Source organism: Dryobates pubescens, chromosome 8 (genome assembly GCF_014839835.1).
Source record: "Dryobates pubescens isolate bDryPub1 chromosome 8, bDryPub1.pri, whole genome shotgun sequence".
NCBI classification, from domain to species: domain Eukaryota; kingdom Metazoa; phylum Chordata; class Aves; order Piciformes; family Picidae; genus Dryobates; species Dryobates pubescens.
The window spans coordinates 40203212-40220816 of NC_071619.1; the positions used below are offsets into that span (position 1 = coordinate 40203212).

General features: G+C 39.7%; 1 protein-coding gene across 2 annotated transcripts in view; it reads left to right on the forward strand.

Annotated features, from left to right (window-relative positions):
- The window catches only part of STXBP5L (syntaxin binding protein 5L), a 255306-nt gene that overhangs the window by 158934 nt on the left and 78767 nt on the right, over positions 1–17605 (forward strand). For both annotated transcript variants that reach the window (XM_009906530.2, XM_054163231.1), the window contains exons 8-15: positions 1236–1359; positions 3035–3113; positions 3287–3441; positions 5842–5914; positions 7331–7478; positions 10076–10143; positions 11391–11431; positions 14992–15209. In XM_009906530.2, the coding sequence (XP_009904832.1) occupies positions 1236–1359; positions 3035–3113; positions 3287–3441; positions 5842–5914; positions 7331–7478; positions 10076–10143; positions 11391–11431; positions 14992–15209 (906 nt within the window). The remainder of the gene's footprint in view (positions 1–1235; positions 1360–3034; positions 3114–3286; positions 3442–5841; positions 5915–7330; positions 7479–10075; positions 10144–11390; positions 11432–14991; positions 15210–17605) is intronic.

The window sequence follows — 17605 nt, forward strand, 5'->3', positions numbered from 1 at the left end:
TAAAAGAGGAAGATCACCAGGGAGGTTTTAATAGTGACCAGTAGCACTTAGGGCTATTTCTTGGCAGCTTAAACAAAATTGATATGAGCAGCTCCAGTGATGACTTATGAATGGCCAGGCATGGTATTAAAGTTATCTGAGTAAATCAGGTGAATGACCATATGCAATTATAAGTGCATACAAGGCTTTAGTTTAGTGCTTCCTGGGTTGCAAAAAATGGAGATTTATTAAACTGCATTAAAAAATAAGTCTCTTGTTTGTATTTATATAAAAACACACTGAGTTTTTTTGCTCTTTGGCAGCTAACATTTCTGGAAGGGAAATGGATTCAAGGGAAAATTCTTTGACTTTATGCTTCTGAGGGGAGTGTGTGAGAAACTGTGCTATGCAGTGAATCAATACTTTGTTTCACCAGAAAATAGCTTTTTTGCTGGTTTCCAGCATATAGCAGTGAAAATTAGGGACTTACACCATTATTCTTTCTGCCAGTTTGATGTTCCACTAATTATGCACAAAATACTAAGAATGGTCTATTAATTTTTGAGTTGTTCCTTTTTTTGGCATATGTAACATTCATTGTGTGACACTTGCATTGTGTACATATGAGTGCAATGTTCCTTGTCTCTGGAGCACTATAAGATCTAAAATTATCTTACAACGTTGTGTTGGTCATCTCCTACACCAACAAAGCAACCCTGATCTCTTCAGTGGTTTAGTTTTCATACTGAACTTCCAGGTTTCTGTGTACTTGCTCTGAAACTTAAATATCTGGGGGTCAAAAGTTACTCAAAACCGGAGTACTACTTTTGCTCTTCCTAAATAGTCCTCTGGGCAAGACTGCATGTGTTGTATGTTACCTGTAAAACCTGCTGCACAGAATTCCTTGTATGTTTGCCAGATTAAATACTTCTAAGGATAGTTATCAGAGATACTGTGATTGCACTGTATGTCCCTCCATTTTATACTTTGACCTTAATACCCTGTTCCTTCAATTTTGGTCTAATTCAGTACAGACTCTCTTACATCCTAGTGCTATGTTAGCATTGATTATGAAATGTATTGCTTGACTAGCAGTAGAGTGCTAAAATGTGATGGGAATGGACTTCAGACATAAAAGGGCAATCCAACTGTTGATATAGCAGTAGATTAATATAATCCAAAATCATACATCAAAATATGATGAGTGTAAACACTGCACTCCATTCCAGTCTCAAGCTCTTCTTTCATTTCCGTAGGCTATTCATTCTGTTGCTTGGCATCATGAAGGCAAACAGTTCATGTGCAGTCACTCTGATGGCAGCTTGACCCTATGGAATCTGAAAAGTCCTAACAGACCATTCCAGACCACAATTCCACACGGTAATTTTGATGGGTAAAATGGTATAAATGAGGCCAAAAGTATTGACTCTATTGCAAATCAATGCATTACCTGGAGTACTGTGTCCAGAAGGGGGCCTACAAGAAGGCTGGGGAGGAGCTTCTCAGGATATCAGGGAGTGATAGGACTAGGGGGAATGAAGCTGGAAGTGGGGAGATTCAGGCTGGAGGTGAGGAGGAAGTTCTTCACCATGAGAGTGGTGAAGCCCTGGAATGGGTTGTCCAGACAGGTGGTTGACGCCCCATCCCTGGGCTTGTTTAAGACGAGGCTGGATGAGGCTGTGGCCAGCCTGATCTAGTGTGGGGTGTCCCTACCCATGGCAGGGGGGTTGGAACTAGATGATCCTTGTGGTCCCTTCCAACCCTGACTGATTCTGTGATTCTACGATTCAGTTCTGATGCCCCCAGCATAAGAAGGACATCAAGCATCTGGAGCAGGTCCAAGGGAAGGCCACAAAGATAATCAGAGAGCTGGAGACAGGCTGTGAGAGTTGGGGCTGTTCAGCCTAGAGAAGAGAAAGCTCCCGGGAGACTTTATAGCAGCCTTCCAGTACCTGAAGGGGGTCTACAATAAAGCTGGGAAGGGACTTTTTGCAAAGGCTTGTAGTGATAGGATGCAAGGGAATAGCTTGTAGCTTGAGGAGGGTAGATTTAGATTGGACATTGGAAAGAAATTCTTTACAGTAAGGATGGCGAGCCACTGGAACAGGATGCCAAGAGAATTTGTGGATGCCCCCTCCCTGGAGATGCTCAAGGCCAGTTTGGATGAGACCTCAAGTAACTTGGTCTAGTGGAAGGTTCCCCTGCTTATGGCAGGGGGTATGGGTACTGGATGATCTTTAAGACCCCTTCCAACCCAAACCATTCTGTCAGTCTATGATTACCAAGAAGCCTGGCTAAGGGGAAAGGGAAGAAGAAAGGAAGAGAAGTTCTGTGTTCTTAAAATTCCTAATTTGTTTTATCATTTTTAGTCACAGAAATATGAAATACAAATTCATTAATTATTTTTCTAATACCTAAGCAGAGTTTCTTGCATCTCAGCTTCAGTCCTCCCATCATGTTACTGTGTGCCTCTGAGGACAGTCTGGCTCTGTCAGCACTGTATCTTCCAGTCAAGTGGTTGTCAAAAGGAAGCACAGGCTGTCAAAAGCAACAACCCCAAAATGGTTATCTTTTAGGTTTACAAGTGACTCCTCTCTGGCTGAAAGAAAGGGCTGAGCCATAATTAACCAAGAATCCCTGAATTTCAGTTGTACACTTCATTTGATTTTATCACTCAACTAGTTTCCCTCCAGGGCATGTAACCTTTCATCAAGAAAAGGAACTGAGTCGATCTATGAATGTAACTTAAGAAACAATTAAGCTGTTTATGACCATAATATAATCAGGGATAAAAAAGGCATACATTGGTCAAATTCATTAATTATTAGCTAAGTGTCATCCTTGCCAGCAATCTGCATGGGGTTTAGATGTCTTTGATGTGTGGTCTATGGTCCTTTAGATGTACACAGCAGTAAAACCATAAAGCCAGAGCAGATGTAATTAATTTAGACAAATGCATATTTTATGGAAACAGGAACTAACACTCATCATCTCCTTAGCTTTAAAGTTCTATTAGCATGACATTTTAATACAGTTTTCATCTTTCTTTTCTTAGGAAAAGTTCAAAGAGATGGGAAAAAGCCTGAGTCTTGTAAACCAATTCTTAAAGTAGAGTACAAGACCTGTAAGAGCAGGTATGTTCGTTCTGTAATTAGCTCAGTGTCCCATTCCAGTGTAAAAATGCCTTCAGAATTTGCTTTGCTTTCTTTTTGAAAAGCTATTTGTTAGTCTTTAGAGGTACTAAATAGATAATGCAAACTTGTATGGAACTATGCAAACTTACTGTGCTGTGTGTTTTTTCATGCAGTGAGCCGTTTGTCATATTTTCTGGTGGGTTGTCATACGACAAGCCTTGTCGAAGACCAAGCTTAACAATCATGCACGGGAAAGCCATTACAGTTCTTGAAATGGATCACCCTATAGTTGATTTTTTAACTCTCTGTGAAACTCCATATCCAAATGGTGAGTTTATTCAGCGAAACACAGTTCTGGAGAACATCAATGAAGTGATCTTCTCTCATACCTTCTCACTCCAGGGACTTCCAGTTGTCTCCATCTGAGAAAAACACATCACTGAAAGTACCTGGAACTTGTTTGCATTCTCACTGTAGGAAGCAAGTAATAAATGGACAATAAAGCATGCATTAATCTCCAAATATAACCTAGAAAGAAATGGTTTACTGTGAGGAAATACTGCTATTACTCAAACATATGTGCTTATGTTTCTGACACTATTCATAATGGTGAAAATCTCCAGAATGCTACATTATTGAACTAAACTATTAAACTATCACTTATCTGCAAAAAAGCTCTTACCCTTCAGCCTAAAGTGAGCTGTTAAAAGTATTTTAACCATAGAATCATAATCATAGAGTCAATAAGGTTGGAAAAGACCTCAGAGGTCATTAAGTTCTTCACTGAGACAGTTGTTCGCCATTGGAATGGGCTACCCAGGGAGGTGGTGGAGTCACTGTCCCTGGAGGAGTTCAGGAGGGGATTGGATGTGGCACTTGGTGCCATGGTCTAGTAGTCATGAGGTGTTGGGTGAGAGGTTGGACTTGATGATCTCTGAGGTCTGTTCCAACCTTCATGATACTGTGATACTGTGAAGTCCAACTTATTTACTGCATATTGTGGAACTGCCGAATAGTGAAGTACATGCAGAGAAAACTCCAGAAAGTTAATCAAGAAAGGCTGTAAGCCAGAAGTGGACTAAGTTTAGCATTTTAATCCCTCAAGAAGAAAAGCAAAATAAACCTTACACACGGCTAAGTCGAGTACATACTTAAAATACTTAGTAAAAGCAAAATGTATATTTGTTTCAAGGTGCATTTTTCAGTAATCAGTTTGGTTTGGCCTTCATTTAACTGTGCCAAATATGAGTGACACTTCCCAGGAATAATATTGGGAACCCCTCCCCAGCTCACACTGTAACATTTCACTGGAGGTGTTTAAGAAGAGACTGGATGGGGCTCTTGGTGCCATGGTTTAGCTGATTAGATGGTGTTGGGTGATAGGTTGGACTCGATGATCTCAAAGGTCTTTTCCAACCTGGTGGATTCTGTTATTCTATTCTATTCTATTCCATTCCATTCCATTCCAACTCTATTCCATTCTATTCCATTCTATTCCATTCTATTCTATTCTATTCTATTCTATTCTATTCTATTCTATTCTATTCTATTCTATTCTATTCTATTCTATTCTATTCCCTTCCCTTCCATTCCATTCCATTCCATTCCATTCCATTCCATTCTAACTCCTATTCTATTCTATTCTATTCTATTCTATTCTATTCTATTCTATTCTACTCTATTCTATTCTATTCTATTCTATTCTACTCCATTCCATTCCATTCCATTCCATTCCATTCTATTCCATTCCATTCCATTCTATTTCATTCCATTCCAGATATTTGGTTTAACCTGTTTTATTCATAGCCTTGTATATAAACAGGCCACAAATGTACATTTGTGGCTGTCCTTAAAGGAAGATAAATCAAGTACTATCAATTGACTCAGCCTCTTGGCATCAGCCATCACTGGAGAGTACTCTGAGCTTGCATATGCTGGAATTGTTTGTTGCTGTTGAAAAGAGGGTCATAATTTCACGTTTATGTTTTTTATGCATCAAGGGAAGCATTTATTTTTACTTTTTACAAATGAGAAAAGCATTTAATTAAAAAAAAACCAAACAATATAATCTCCTAAAGTGTGTGTGGGAGGAAGGAGTGTGTCAATATTGCCCCTGGAGGTGTTCAAAAAAGGATTGGACGTGGCACTTGAAGCCATGGATTAGTAGTCATGAGGTGTTGGGTGACAGGTTGGACTTGATGATCTTTGAGGTCTTTTCCAACCTTATTGATTCTATGATTCTATGATTTTAGTATCTAAATTGAACAAGCAGAATTACAGGATTCCGTTGGAATTGCTTTGGAAATGAGGATATTGTGTATCAGTAAGTGAATTGGGCCAGCTGTTCTTAATCTGGTCTTGAAGAACAGTTCCACACAGCGGAAGTATTACTATTGGGCAGCAAAAATACATTTTCTGAATAATAATTGGATTCAGCAATGCAGTGATACACACAACCTATGGGGTTTTTTTCTCTGATTTGAATATCCTGTCATCCTGGCAAGTTATAGTATAACAATTCTATTTCTACTATGTATGTTGTCAGCAGTAGTGGCCCAAAGTAATTTCTCAGTTCCTATCTGGCTCTGGTTTGCAAATGGACTTGGGATTTCTACCTTAAAACTCTTGTTTAATATACTGTGAATGATTAGAGAAGATAAGTATGGTTTGCTTTTTCAAACTGGCTGTTAGCACTCCATGTCTTTTTCACTTGATTCCTTGCTTACAGAATTTCAAGAACCCTACGCTGTAGTTGTGCTTTTGGAAAAGGATCTCATTGTTGTTGACCTGACACAAAGCAAGTAAGTATGGAGTCTGGCATGAAGCTACTTGTACTGTGCAGCAAATTATGATAAAAATCCAAATGTTGTTATGCAATGTCATTTTAATAGCCAATATCATTTACTCTTGGTAATTCACTCCATATGTTTACTGCTATTTTAAGAGCAAAGGTCAGCTAATCAATTTGTGATAGTATTTGTTCTTAAGTTTGGGAACAAATTTAAATCTGTGGTCCACGCAGCATATCCCTCAAACACTGACTCAACATCAAAGTTAAGTAATACTTGGTCACATGCTGAATTATGACCTCAATGTATGTCTTGGAAATCAGATTCAACTAATACAAATATGCATGCCTAACCTCACTAGGCTCCACAGGAACAGCCTGATCTAATTGGATCTGTCCCTGCTCAGTGCATAGTGGGGGTTAGACAAGGTGACTTTTGAGTATTCCTTCCAAGCCAGTGCGATCTCTGAATCTGTGACTATCACTTAAGTATTTACTTAAGTACCTTGATAAATAATGGCATCAATTTATAGTGGATCTGTGGGATTGTTTCATGATGCAACTGCTGCTTTAAGTGTCAAATAGTCCTTTCACATCAGAGTCAATGTTCATCTCAAAGAGGACCTGTGTGTTGCGGAACAATGTGTCATGGAATGCAGAATCCAATTCTTTACTTTGTTCTGCCTCCAACACTGCAAGCAATTTGCATCCCTGTTCACAGTGCTACAACTGGAAACAGATTTTGCCCTTAGCATCTTGAAACATTTTGAGTGAACCATATTCTGATCTCACTCGCTTTCAAGAGTAATTCAAATAATCTCAGCAATATAAAATGGATGTAACTGAAATCAGAATCAGAGCTCCTGCATTGTTTAGTTGCAAATAACATTGTGTAATAGGGCAGAAGTGAGGCCTTCCTTCTTATCCAACTGTCCAAACTGATGGAAGTGAGAAATAAACCGAGACCCACTTCATCTCTTATCACAATGGTTCACTGTAGAATCGGTACTCTGCCAAGCCAATAAGCTAAGCTGCTCAATGCAAAACTCACAGCTGTATAGGTAATTCTTAGGTCATGATACGCATCATAGCCATGATCCTGAAGTGTCTGTAGCATGTGTCGCTTCTATGTAGAGTAGGTTTTTGAGATGTTGGGGAGTATTAGTTTGCAATCATCATTCAGACAAGTAGCTCTGTTAGCCTTAGGAACTCTTCACATGAATGAGTGTTTCAGTGACAAGAGGATTCTTGTCACAGCAGTGGCACTTTTATATTTTCATTTGAATAATTACACATGTGTTGTAATAAGTAGAGGAAAATAGATGTTCTCAGTAATGATTGTACTGTTACATGCTAACATGTAAGAATGTGTTTCTTTCTATGGCTCAGTGTGTCACAGTGCTTCTAATAAATTGTCTTCCTTAACTAGTTTTCCAATCTTTGAAAATCCATATCCTATTGACATTCATGAGTCACCTGTTACCTGCACAGAATATTTTGCGGACTGTCCTCCAGATTTGATTCCTGTGCTCTATTCTGTAGGAGCAAAACATAAAAAGCAAGGATACAGCAATAAGGTAATCAAAACCAAATGTTATTATTGTTTTTTAAGCAAAGCTGTTAGATGTACACCCTATGTTTTTTGCAACATCTTACAAGACTATTCTAATTTTATTTCTGTAATCCTCTGTCCTGGCTGGAGGCCAGGCAGATGCCCCTCTTGCCCCTGAACGGGGCAAAAGAATGACACTCACACAAATGGATTGCAGAAGTGATGGAAAGTTTAAATGGAAAAGCAATTAGTGTTTTACAGAAGCTACAAAGCACAGTGACAAAAGAAACCCAAAGCATACAGAGTCCCCTGCAGCACACCCAAAAGCCTCCCAAACACTTCCAGTTTCCCCACCTGAGGGTATACCCAAAACCCCCAGGGCTCTTCCTCCCTAGTCTCAGGTTAGTCTCAGGCTGGCCTAAGAGGCTTTGAGATACTCCCCCACCATTACCCAATAGGGAGCATCTCCCACAGGAGCAGAGAGGGAAGAAAAGAGGAAGACTTTGCAGATGGACTTACAGGGCGCAGGATATTATGGGTTTGAAATACACAGCTTTCTGTGTCCACCTACTGGGCTGGACCCTCGGGACACCAGAGGTGTAACTTACGTGGCAGGAACAGGAGGCACCCAGCCTAAACTGCCACATCATCACTTTCAAGATGGTGTAACCAGCAGCTTAGCAGTATGTTTACAGGCTGTTATTTGTCCCTCAGAAACACCATCACTTAAGCACAACTATGAATGACTGTTATATAGGACTTCATTATGAGGCTTCTGGAATTACGACAAGCCAGACTCAGTTATAAGAAAGCCTTCAGTTTACTATTTGAATTTGCATGGATAAATTGTCTTAAAGAAAAAAGTATAAGCATTGTAACTGAAAGAAGTTAGCAGAAGAGCTTCAGTGAAAGTTGAAGGTTGACAGCATGTCTGTGAGGTTTTTATTAAACAGAGATACTAATAATTATTTTACTGAGCTACCAAAGGCTTAACATAATGCTTTTAGAAACAGGACAAGCTGCAGAAATAATAACAAACACAATCCTTTTATAGAGTATTAGTCTGGTTTGTGTTTTGACTTAAACTAATCCATCATAATAGGGGCTGGTTTTGTTTGTTTTAGTGGGTAAGCAAATAAGACTTTGTCAGGCTTTTATTCATATTAGCAGAAGTATTCTCCTTGGAGCTGCCTTATTTTCCATGAACTGAGAAAGAGGGCTCTTCTTTTGGGTTTTCATTCAGCAAAGTGCTTCAGAAAATACTTTTTCCTCTAGTTTGAATTTGTCTGCTTATCTATCCTTACCTAGTATACCCTGTTCCCCAAAGTTTTCACCTCCTACCTCTATTCATTGTAATCACTCTTGTCCCCTGGCTTTATTTGTGCGCATAGAAATACATGCTCTGAATGTAGGTCGCCACTCATTTGCCACCCACCTATTTCTGTACCCACAATCACTACATGGTTCCATAGAACCAGTTTTTTTCCCCAGTCTTCTTCCACCCACTCATGCTCTAGACACATCCTCACCCACTCTGCACATATTTTTATCGTTCACATTCTGGATCCATACAGGTCAAGCTTTAGGCACAGCCCAGCATCCTGCTCTACCAGCCTAGGCCAAGGAAGAGAATGGAAGTCTTGCCGCTATGTAATGGTTTAGTGCAAGGGCTAAACTCCCTGCTCCCCCAACACAAAAGTGAGGGGCAAAGTAACACACAAAACTCAGGGTTGAGATAAAGAGATAAGAGGTTAATATAACATAGATATCAGAATCACAATGGATAATTATGTCAGCTAATAATCTAATTAATCTAACAATACAATGCACGATTACCTTAGCTTAGCCTATTTGCAGAAGAACAGTGAAACACAGGGGAAAAAACCCAGCATAAAACAGAAAACCAAACCCAGCAGCTACCCAACTCCTACCCATTTCAACATCATTGCCTGCAGAAAAGAGACCACACCAAAGAAGCCAGAACCAAGAAGCCAGAACAGGAAGCCTCCCATGTTGCAGTCTGAACATCGAGCCCCATAATACTTTGCTGCAGTTAGCATTTTCATTTGTTGAAGCTGGCAAGACTGCAGGATGGTATGAATAACAGCAGCAGGTTCAACTCAATCCACTAGTAAAAAATATGCAGAGAAGAGATGATGATTTCATACCTTCTGTAAATGTTGCATTCCCTTATCTTGCATCTTGTGGCCTCTTGCTCAGATATTTGCTTCTGGGACAATCTTTTCAGTAGTCTTTGTCCTCAAAATAGATTTGCAGTCTATTCAGTGTCCTATGGAAACTCCAAGAGCCCAGCAATCTGGAAAGAGTAACACAGCCTTATATTGTTCCTTCCTCTGGTTCCTGTGTTGTGCTCTTGAGTGCTACCTGTGCAGAAATACTTTAAAAACATAGAGCTTTAGCTTTTAAAAATGTTGTGTTTCAAAAGCCTTGGTTGGTAATATAATAATGTTAATAAGCTTTAAGCCTTGAATGCTACATGGTTTTGGTCCTTTTATGAGTTGTGTTGCTTTTTTTGGAGGAAGATGTTGTTTAGTTTAAAAAGAAACTCAGCAAGATTCATCACAGTTAGTTGTCATGTCTGTACTCTTGTTGTTCGTTTAGGAGTGGCCTATCAGTGGTGGAGCGTGGAACCTTGGAGCTCAGACCTATCCTGAAATCATCATTACAGGGTGAGAATAAAACTGAGGACTGCTACTTTTAAAACATTAGTATCTACAGCTTTTGACTGTGGATTAGCTATAGATAAGAGCTGATCCTTCACAAAATACCCATATCCTCTTCATTTGAGGTATGGAGTCTTCTCCCTTGCACACAGTCACCACTGAAATTCCCATTTGCTGTAGAAAACAGAGATTTTCACTTGGGGATAAGATACTATGAAGAATGATCATTTGAGGCTCCAGAAAATCTACATACTTGGGAGAGTGGGGTCTTTGGCAAGGAGAGTTTCACAGTATCACGGATTCACAGTATCACCAAGGTTGGAAGAGACCTCAAAGATCATCGAGTCCAAAGATCATCATTCAATGTTCAATGAAAGGGAACATTTTTGCCTTGAAGGTAATAGAGAATAGCTTTTAAAAGGGGAAGAACTGTTCTTCTGTAGCTGTTCTGTAGCTGTTGTCCTTTGGCCTTCTGGGGACTTTATGACTGGGGAGTGTTTGGGAATTCATCTTAATGCCCCAGCACTAGAGAGGCTGTGGTGCACCGCGATGAATTTTACCTTGTGAGTGGAGAGGCAGCCGCATAGCAAAAATATCTAGAAAGGCTCAAATTGCAGTAGAAGCAATGCCTGCTGGATTTCCACGGGGCTGTGCTGTAAAACAGAAGCTATTTAGCTTTGATGCACTGTGTTTCCCTCTGGTTATTACTTAACATGTCTTTTTAAAATAAATATAATGATTTGTGCAACAAGGTGCTGAAGGGATTACTCTCATTTTAAACAGAACTGTCTTCTTTCCTCAGCATTACTTCAGGGATGGTTTTACATTGCTATGAAGAACACAGCTGTAAGGGATTAAGCAAATTTAAGTTCCCTTCTGTTTTTTTTCCCTAGTTCATTATACAAACTTTGGGTGCACAGGTTTTAGCCTGGCTCACTGCAAAGCCAAAAGGGCTGTCATTTAAACCTGGCATTAGTGTGGGAATTCATTTCTTACTGTTGCAAGCTTAAATCTCACTGAGGCTTAGTTCTCTATAGGAAATGCACAAACAAGAGTTTTATTTACCTAAACAAACTAATAAGAGACTATTTTCTCATAGTTTTTGCATGTATGATTGTATACTGTCAGGAAGAGAATTACCATGTGAGCCAAATACAGGTTTTTCTGCTCATTGTTTTCATTCACTGAAAGTAGAAGGTGTTTTACAACTGCATCTTGTTTTAACACACGAATTTTCTTATGTTTTTTTTAAGCCATGCAGATGGATCAGTAAAGTTTTGGGATGCTTCTGCCAGTAAGTCTCTAAGTTCACTTTTATATAATGCTGACAAATCACAGACAGACATCTATAGATAGGTATATCGTGATGCTTAACAGTATGAGAAGTAGAACAGAATACCTCTAATTATATTAAGAAGAATGAGGTGGAATGCAGCAAATTTTTATTATCTTAAGGAAAAAGCCAGTGCTAATGAGTTATATTTGATAGAAAAGAAGGGAAAAGCTTGAGAGGAATAAAACCCCCACATCCAGCATACCAAACCTATGAAGGATGAAGTGCTGGTGAAAATATCCAGCACACCAAACCTATGAAGGATGACGTGTTGGTGAAAATATCCAGCACACCAAACCTGAAGTGTTGGTAAAAGAATTCCTAGAGCATTATCTTCTGAGTATAAAAGAGTGGACACACTCTTATATTCAGTTAAAGCTGGTATTCAGTTCCAATTGAAATTCCTCTTCTAGTCTGAGTACAATCTAGTAATTTTTACAGCTAACTGAAAGTAAATACATCTCCCAACATGTCTAATCAGGCAAAGAGGGAAAAGACCTAACAGTTTTCTTCTCCAGGCTCAAGCTCCAGAAAATAATTGTGAAGTATCTGCATTCATCCTAGCAGGGAAAAAAGCTTCAGAAGATACTTGTGTGCATTCTAGCTATGAGGACACATATCAAACCCAGCATTTCCCCCTACAGACAATGCATGTGGTACTTATTAGGAAAATGTGTTTATTAAAATCATGCATAGATTTTGGTTGAAAGTTCAAATAACATGACTCTGCTTTGTGAAAGCTACAGCAGAGTTGCCTTGTATCACAGTATCACTAAGGTTGGAAGAGACCTCAAAGATCATCGAGTCCAACCTGTCACCACAGACATCATGACTAGACCGTGGCACCAAGTGCCACGTCCAGAATACAGAATACAGAATTAACCAGGTTGGATAAGACCTTCAAGATCATTGAGTCCAACCTATCACCCAACACCATCTAATTAACTAAACCATGGCACCAAGTGCCTCATCCAGTCTCTTTTTAAACATTTCCAGCGACGGTGACTCCACCACCTCCCTGGGCAGCACATCCCAATGGCCAATCTCTCTTTCTGGAAAGAATTTCTTCCTAATATCCAACCTAAAGCTCCACTGGCACAGATTGAGACTGTGTCCTCTTGTTCTGTTGATGGTTGCCTGGGAGAAGAGACCAATCCCCACCTGGCTACAACCTCCCTTCAGGCAGTTGTAGACACCAAGAAGGTCTCCCCTGAGCCTCCTTTTCTCCAGGCTAAGCAACCCTAGCTCCCTCAGCCTCGCCTCACAGGGCTGTGCTCCAAACCCCTCCCCAGTTTTGTTGCCCTTCTCTGGACACATTCAAGCAGTCCAATCCCCTCTTGAACACCTCCAGGGATGGTGACTCCACCACCTCCCTGGGCAGCACATTCCAATGGCTAATGACTCTCGGTGAAGAACTTTCTCCTCACCTCGAGCCTCACCTTGAGTATTCTCTCTCTCCTGTGGTACAGGAATACCTGGGTAGAATATCTCTTTTATGAGGTATCAGTCTCTTAAAAGAGAGTGGCAAAGGCACTTCTGTATGAGCTGTTAGCCATAGAGAGATTTAATTTGATCCTAATGACCAGTCTGTAATGGTGGCAAGAACACAGGGTGTACAATACTTAAACTACCTGCTAGCTCCACATTGTGTCACAGTATAGTAGTTATTAATACAGCTAAAGTTTCCAGCAACATACATGGAATGTTTGCAAGACTTTGGTGTCAGCTACACCTGATGACAATGTCAGGTAGTTCTCTTTTTGCCCAATTCCAAATGTTTTTACTCTTCAGGATGGACAAGGAGAAAATGAGGATTTCCAAAGCCTCATTTCATGACAAAATTCTACATAGACATGTCAGCTGAACATGATGGTGGGGGGAGGAGGGGGGGGTGTTATGCAATTTGTATGTTGGGAAATGGATTAAAAAACAGAGTTAGAGTTTACATCTTCCAGTATTTTCAATGATGGTGAAGATCAGAAATAATACATAATTATTATTTTTTTGTAAATAAAAAAGACAGAATTAAGTCAATAGGAGTTTATCATAGAATTAACAAGGTTGGAAAAGACCTCAGAGATCATCAAGTCCAACCTGTCACCCAATACCTCAGGACTACTAATCCATGGCTTAAAGTGCCACGTCCAATCCCCTCTTGAACACCTCCAGGAACGGTGAATCCACCACCTCCCTGGGCAGCCCATTCCAATGGCCAATATCTTTCTGGGAAGAACTTTCTTCTCACCTCCAGCCTAAACTTCCCCTGGCACAGCTTGAGACTGTGTCCTCTTGTTCTGGTGCTGGTTGCCTGGGAGAAGAGACCAACCCCCTCCTGGCTACAACCTCCCTTCAGGTAGTTGTAGGCAGCATTAAGGTCTCCCCTGAGCCTCCTGCAGGCTGAGCAACCCCAGCTCACTCAGCCTCTCCTCATAGGGCTGTGCTCCAGACCCCTCTCCAGCTTTGTTGCCCTTCTCTGGACATGTTCAAGAGTCTCAATATCCTTTTTAAATTGAGCTCACACTGTAACATTTCACTGGAAGTGTTTAAGAGGAGACTGGATGAGGTTCTTGGTGCCACGGTTTAGTTGATTAGATGGTGTTGGTTGATAGGTTGGACTTGATGATCCCAAAGGTCTTTTCCAACCTGGTTAATTCTATTCTGTTCTATCTGGTTACCTAACTAAAAAAACATTCTCTCATCTTTTTCTTGCTCTCTTTAGTCAAGCTAGCTAGATTGATCTAGTACACAATTGCACTAATGTACATGACAGTTTTGCCTTTATAGGTACTGGGCCTGAGTGCTTTTTTCCTGACCTTATGCAGTTATTTGATTAATGCCACTGGTAAATCAATATAAAAGTAGTAAAAAAACACAGGGAGGAATGTGAATGAAACAAAATGGGGTTAATTATAAGCCCTCCTTTACCTCTGAAATTCATGTCTGTGCAATTCTATTCTTGCCAAAAGCTTCTGGATAGGAATGCTTCCTGAACAGGTATCAATGCAGGTATTCTTATTAGTCAAGAAATTCAAAACATTTTAAAACTCCTCTTTGTTCAAAATCCTTTGTGTTGCCTGGGTCACCAAAATACTTTCCTAATGTCTTCTCCTGAAGTAGCATAGACTCTTTACATTCTAACCAGGCAATAACCTCAGGAAAATGAAATCTTAGTTTCATATCTCATTAGGAGAACAGAACCATTATCAGAGCCTCCCTGTAACGTTCAGTGTAAGCCTAATTATGGACATAAGAGTTAACTGACACCTCTGGCATCCTGTCCCAGAAAGTACTAAGAATTTTTTCACCAATATCTACTTTGGAAGTATTAAATGCATATCCTAACAGTACTAGGCAACAGAATAATATCTGTATTGTGTAATACCCATCTTCTTCTTCTCTTTAGACCTTCATAAGGTTCTTTATTATGCTGTAATGAAAAGAGGAAGGGAACTGAGGAATTTTTATCTCTGATTTGCTTCATGTGAGTCAGTGTTTCTTTAATGTGTTTTAATATATTCCAGTTACTCTGCAGATGTTGTACAAATTAAAAACATCAAAGGTCTTCGAAAAACAGAAACCAGGAGAAGGAAAAGCAACAGCAGAGATTGTGGAAGAAGATCCTTTTGCTGTTCAGATGATGTACTGGTGCCCTGAAAGCCGAATTTTCTGTGTGGCAGGGGTTTCTGCGTATGTGGTCGTTTACAGGTTCAGCAAACATGAAGTAAATACTGAAATTGCAGTAAGTCCTTCGTAATTTTGCTCTCTCATAAAAAGAACATCATTTCTACATTAAATTGTCTCGCTGTTTCTGCTCATATTCTCAAGTAAAATTAATATCAAGCTGTACAAGATAGAGATTTAGGGACCTTCAAGCCTTTTGAGTGAAACCTTGATCCTACTAAAGGTAGTGACAATAACTGGAGTTTTTTGTGAGCCAGCTCTCCACTTTTTTTGCTTTCATAGTAACAACCAGAACAGCTTTCAGACAGTTTGCTTTTCAGACTTTATGGTACAGTAAATCTCTGTTGTATTTACCTGCTCTAAAAATACTGGCTGCTGTATGTTATGATTAGATAATGTACATTATGTGCTTACATAATAGTGCTCTTATTAACTCAAGTATTAAATCTCTTTAATTTATGTTCATGGCATTAGTACCCCAAGGGGACTGGAAATTGTCACTGGCTTTAACAACATTTCAGGAGTTGATTTTTTGTTTTCTAGCTTATGCTGACTTTATTCCCTTAAAAATGGACACTATATGAAATGCCAGATTATTTATGGCTAAGCACTTGATGGCTTCCTAAGTGTTATGTTGCTTTTTCCTGTTCAAACACTTCTTTTTCTTTTGTTTTCAAGTCTTAAGAAGCCACCTTATTTCATGCAGAATCACACAGTCAATGTTCTTTTAACTGCACTGCAGTCCCTTTTTACTTACAGCAAGACTGACTTTGGTTTTAACCTTGCATTTCTGCACGGGAGCCACAACCGCTGCTAACAGTGTGTCTGGACAGCATTTATAATGTAAAACATTCTTTCTTAAGTCCAAGAAGTTTAACAAGAGACTACTCCTAGGGCAAAACCAAACTGAAAATGACTGCCTCTCTAGGCTTGCCATTCTGTAGTGCTGGAGACCACTTTGCAGCTCAAAACACTCTCAGCAGAAAGCATTTCTTTGTGTCAGCCAGTGCTCAGCAAACCCCAGGGAGTGACCCAAAAACCTCTCTTTTATTTTCCACCTTTCCCAATTACAGCTCTTTTCCTTTTCACACTATTTTCATGTTCTTTAGAAAGTCTATAGCTCTGGCTTGGCAAAAACATGTCATTTTTGGCCTGTAGCCATGTGCCATCTGGTAAGGAAATTCATCACCTATAGCTCTTCTGTGGTTTTCCTCTTATTTTTGTCCCCCAGAAGCAGTTATGAAGCAAGCTGAATGTATCCTTTCAGGAAAGCTTTAAAACTAATGAAGAGTAATTTCACCTTACTGACCAGCTCATGTATAATGGTGCTAAAATGGCTAAACTTTTGTATTCACGCATAGTTCCATAGTAAATGCCTCTTATCTCTCATTACCTAACATTTAATTCCTTTATTTTCCTGTCTTCTACCTTTGTGGCTGAATTGCATCAGAAATGGTATTTTCTGATGTTTTTTAATATGTGCTATTTAAGAGTGTCTCAGATTTTATCTGTAATTCAGAAGCATTTGTGTGAGGAATTGTCCTCTAAAGAGTTGCTTTAATATTATCTAATCTTGGTGGCGTAGTCACTGAGTTCCCCTGGGTTTTGTGAATCCCTGAGGTGGGTCTCATCCTTTCCACATTGTTGCTGCAGGCATTCCAAGTCTTCACTCCTAAATATTATTTTTCTTAATACAATGTGTGGAAATCTCTGTTGGAATTAGCAGCTGACTTCAGGCTGCCTAGCTTTGTCTATACTGAGACTGTGCTGGTCAGTCCCAGGATCGCTTTGCTGCCTGAGGTGAATCCAAGTTCTAGTGCTTAGTGTCTTCCTTCTCCAGCAGCCAGCCTGAACTCAGCTTGAGTTCAAAATGCAAATCCCATCATTTTAAAGCCCACCTGTTGGTTTGACTGCCTGATGTAATGTTACTGCAGTGGTAAATGGGAAGCATGGAGTCTACTCAAAGGTTTCTCCATGTAGCAGGGAAAGTCTGCTGCTGAACATGTCCCAGAGGCATAAATTGTGCCTGGAATTTCTTTAATAGAAATATTATATGCATCATTCCTTATCACATTCTGGAGGTAGGTAGTATGTGTGAGACAATCTTGGAGTCATGCAGCGTGTAAAAAGCATTTGCTACTGTTGTTCTGAATCTACTCCATCCTGTCTCAAAAGGATATCTAGGTATCTATTAAACATGATAACTTTCCTAGTGATCAGCCTTTTCTCAGGGAATCTCTTTTTCAAAGCTCTACAGAAGAACCATAGGAAAAAAGTTTCCACTAATTTGAATGTAGAAAGGAAAATCAATGAACCTGGTAGTGGGATCCTCAAAATAAATTGGTACAACAGGTCTGTACCACTTCCAAGGTCCAGCCAAAGCAGGGACCAAAACATAGAATCATAGAATAAGGCTGGAAAAGACCTCAGAGATCATCAAGTCCAACCTGTCAC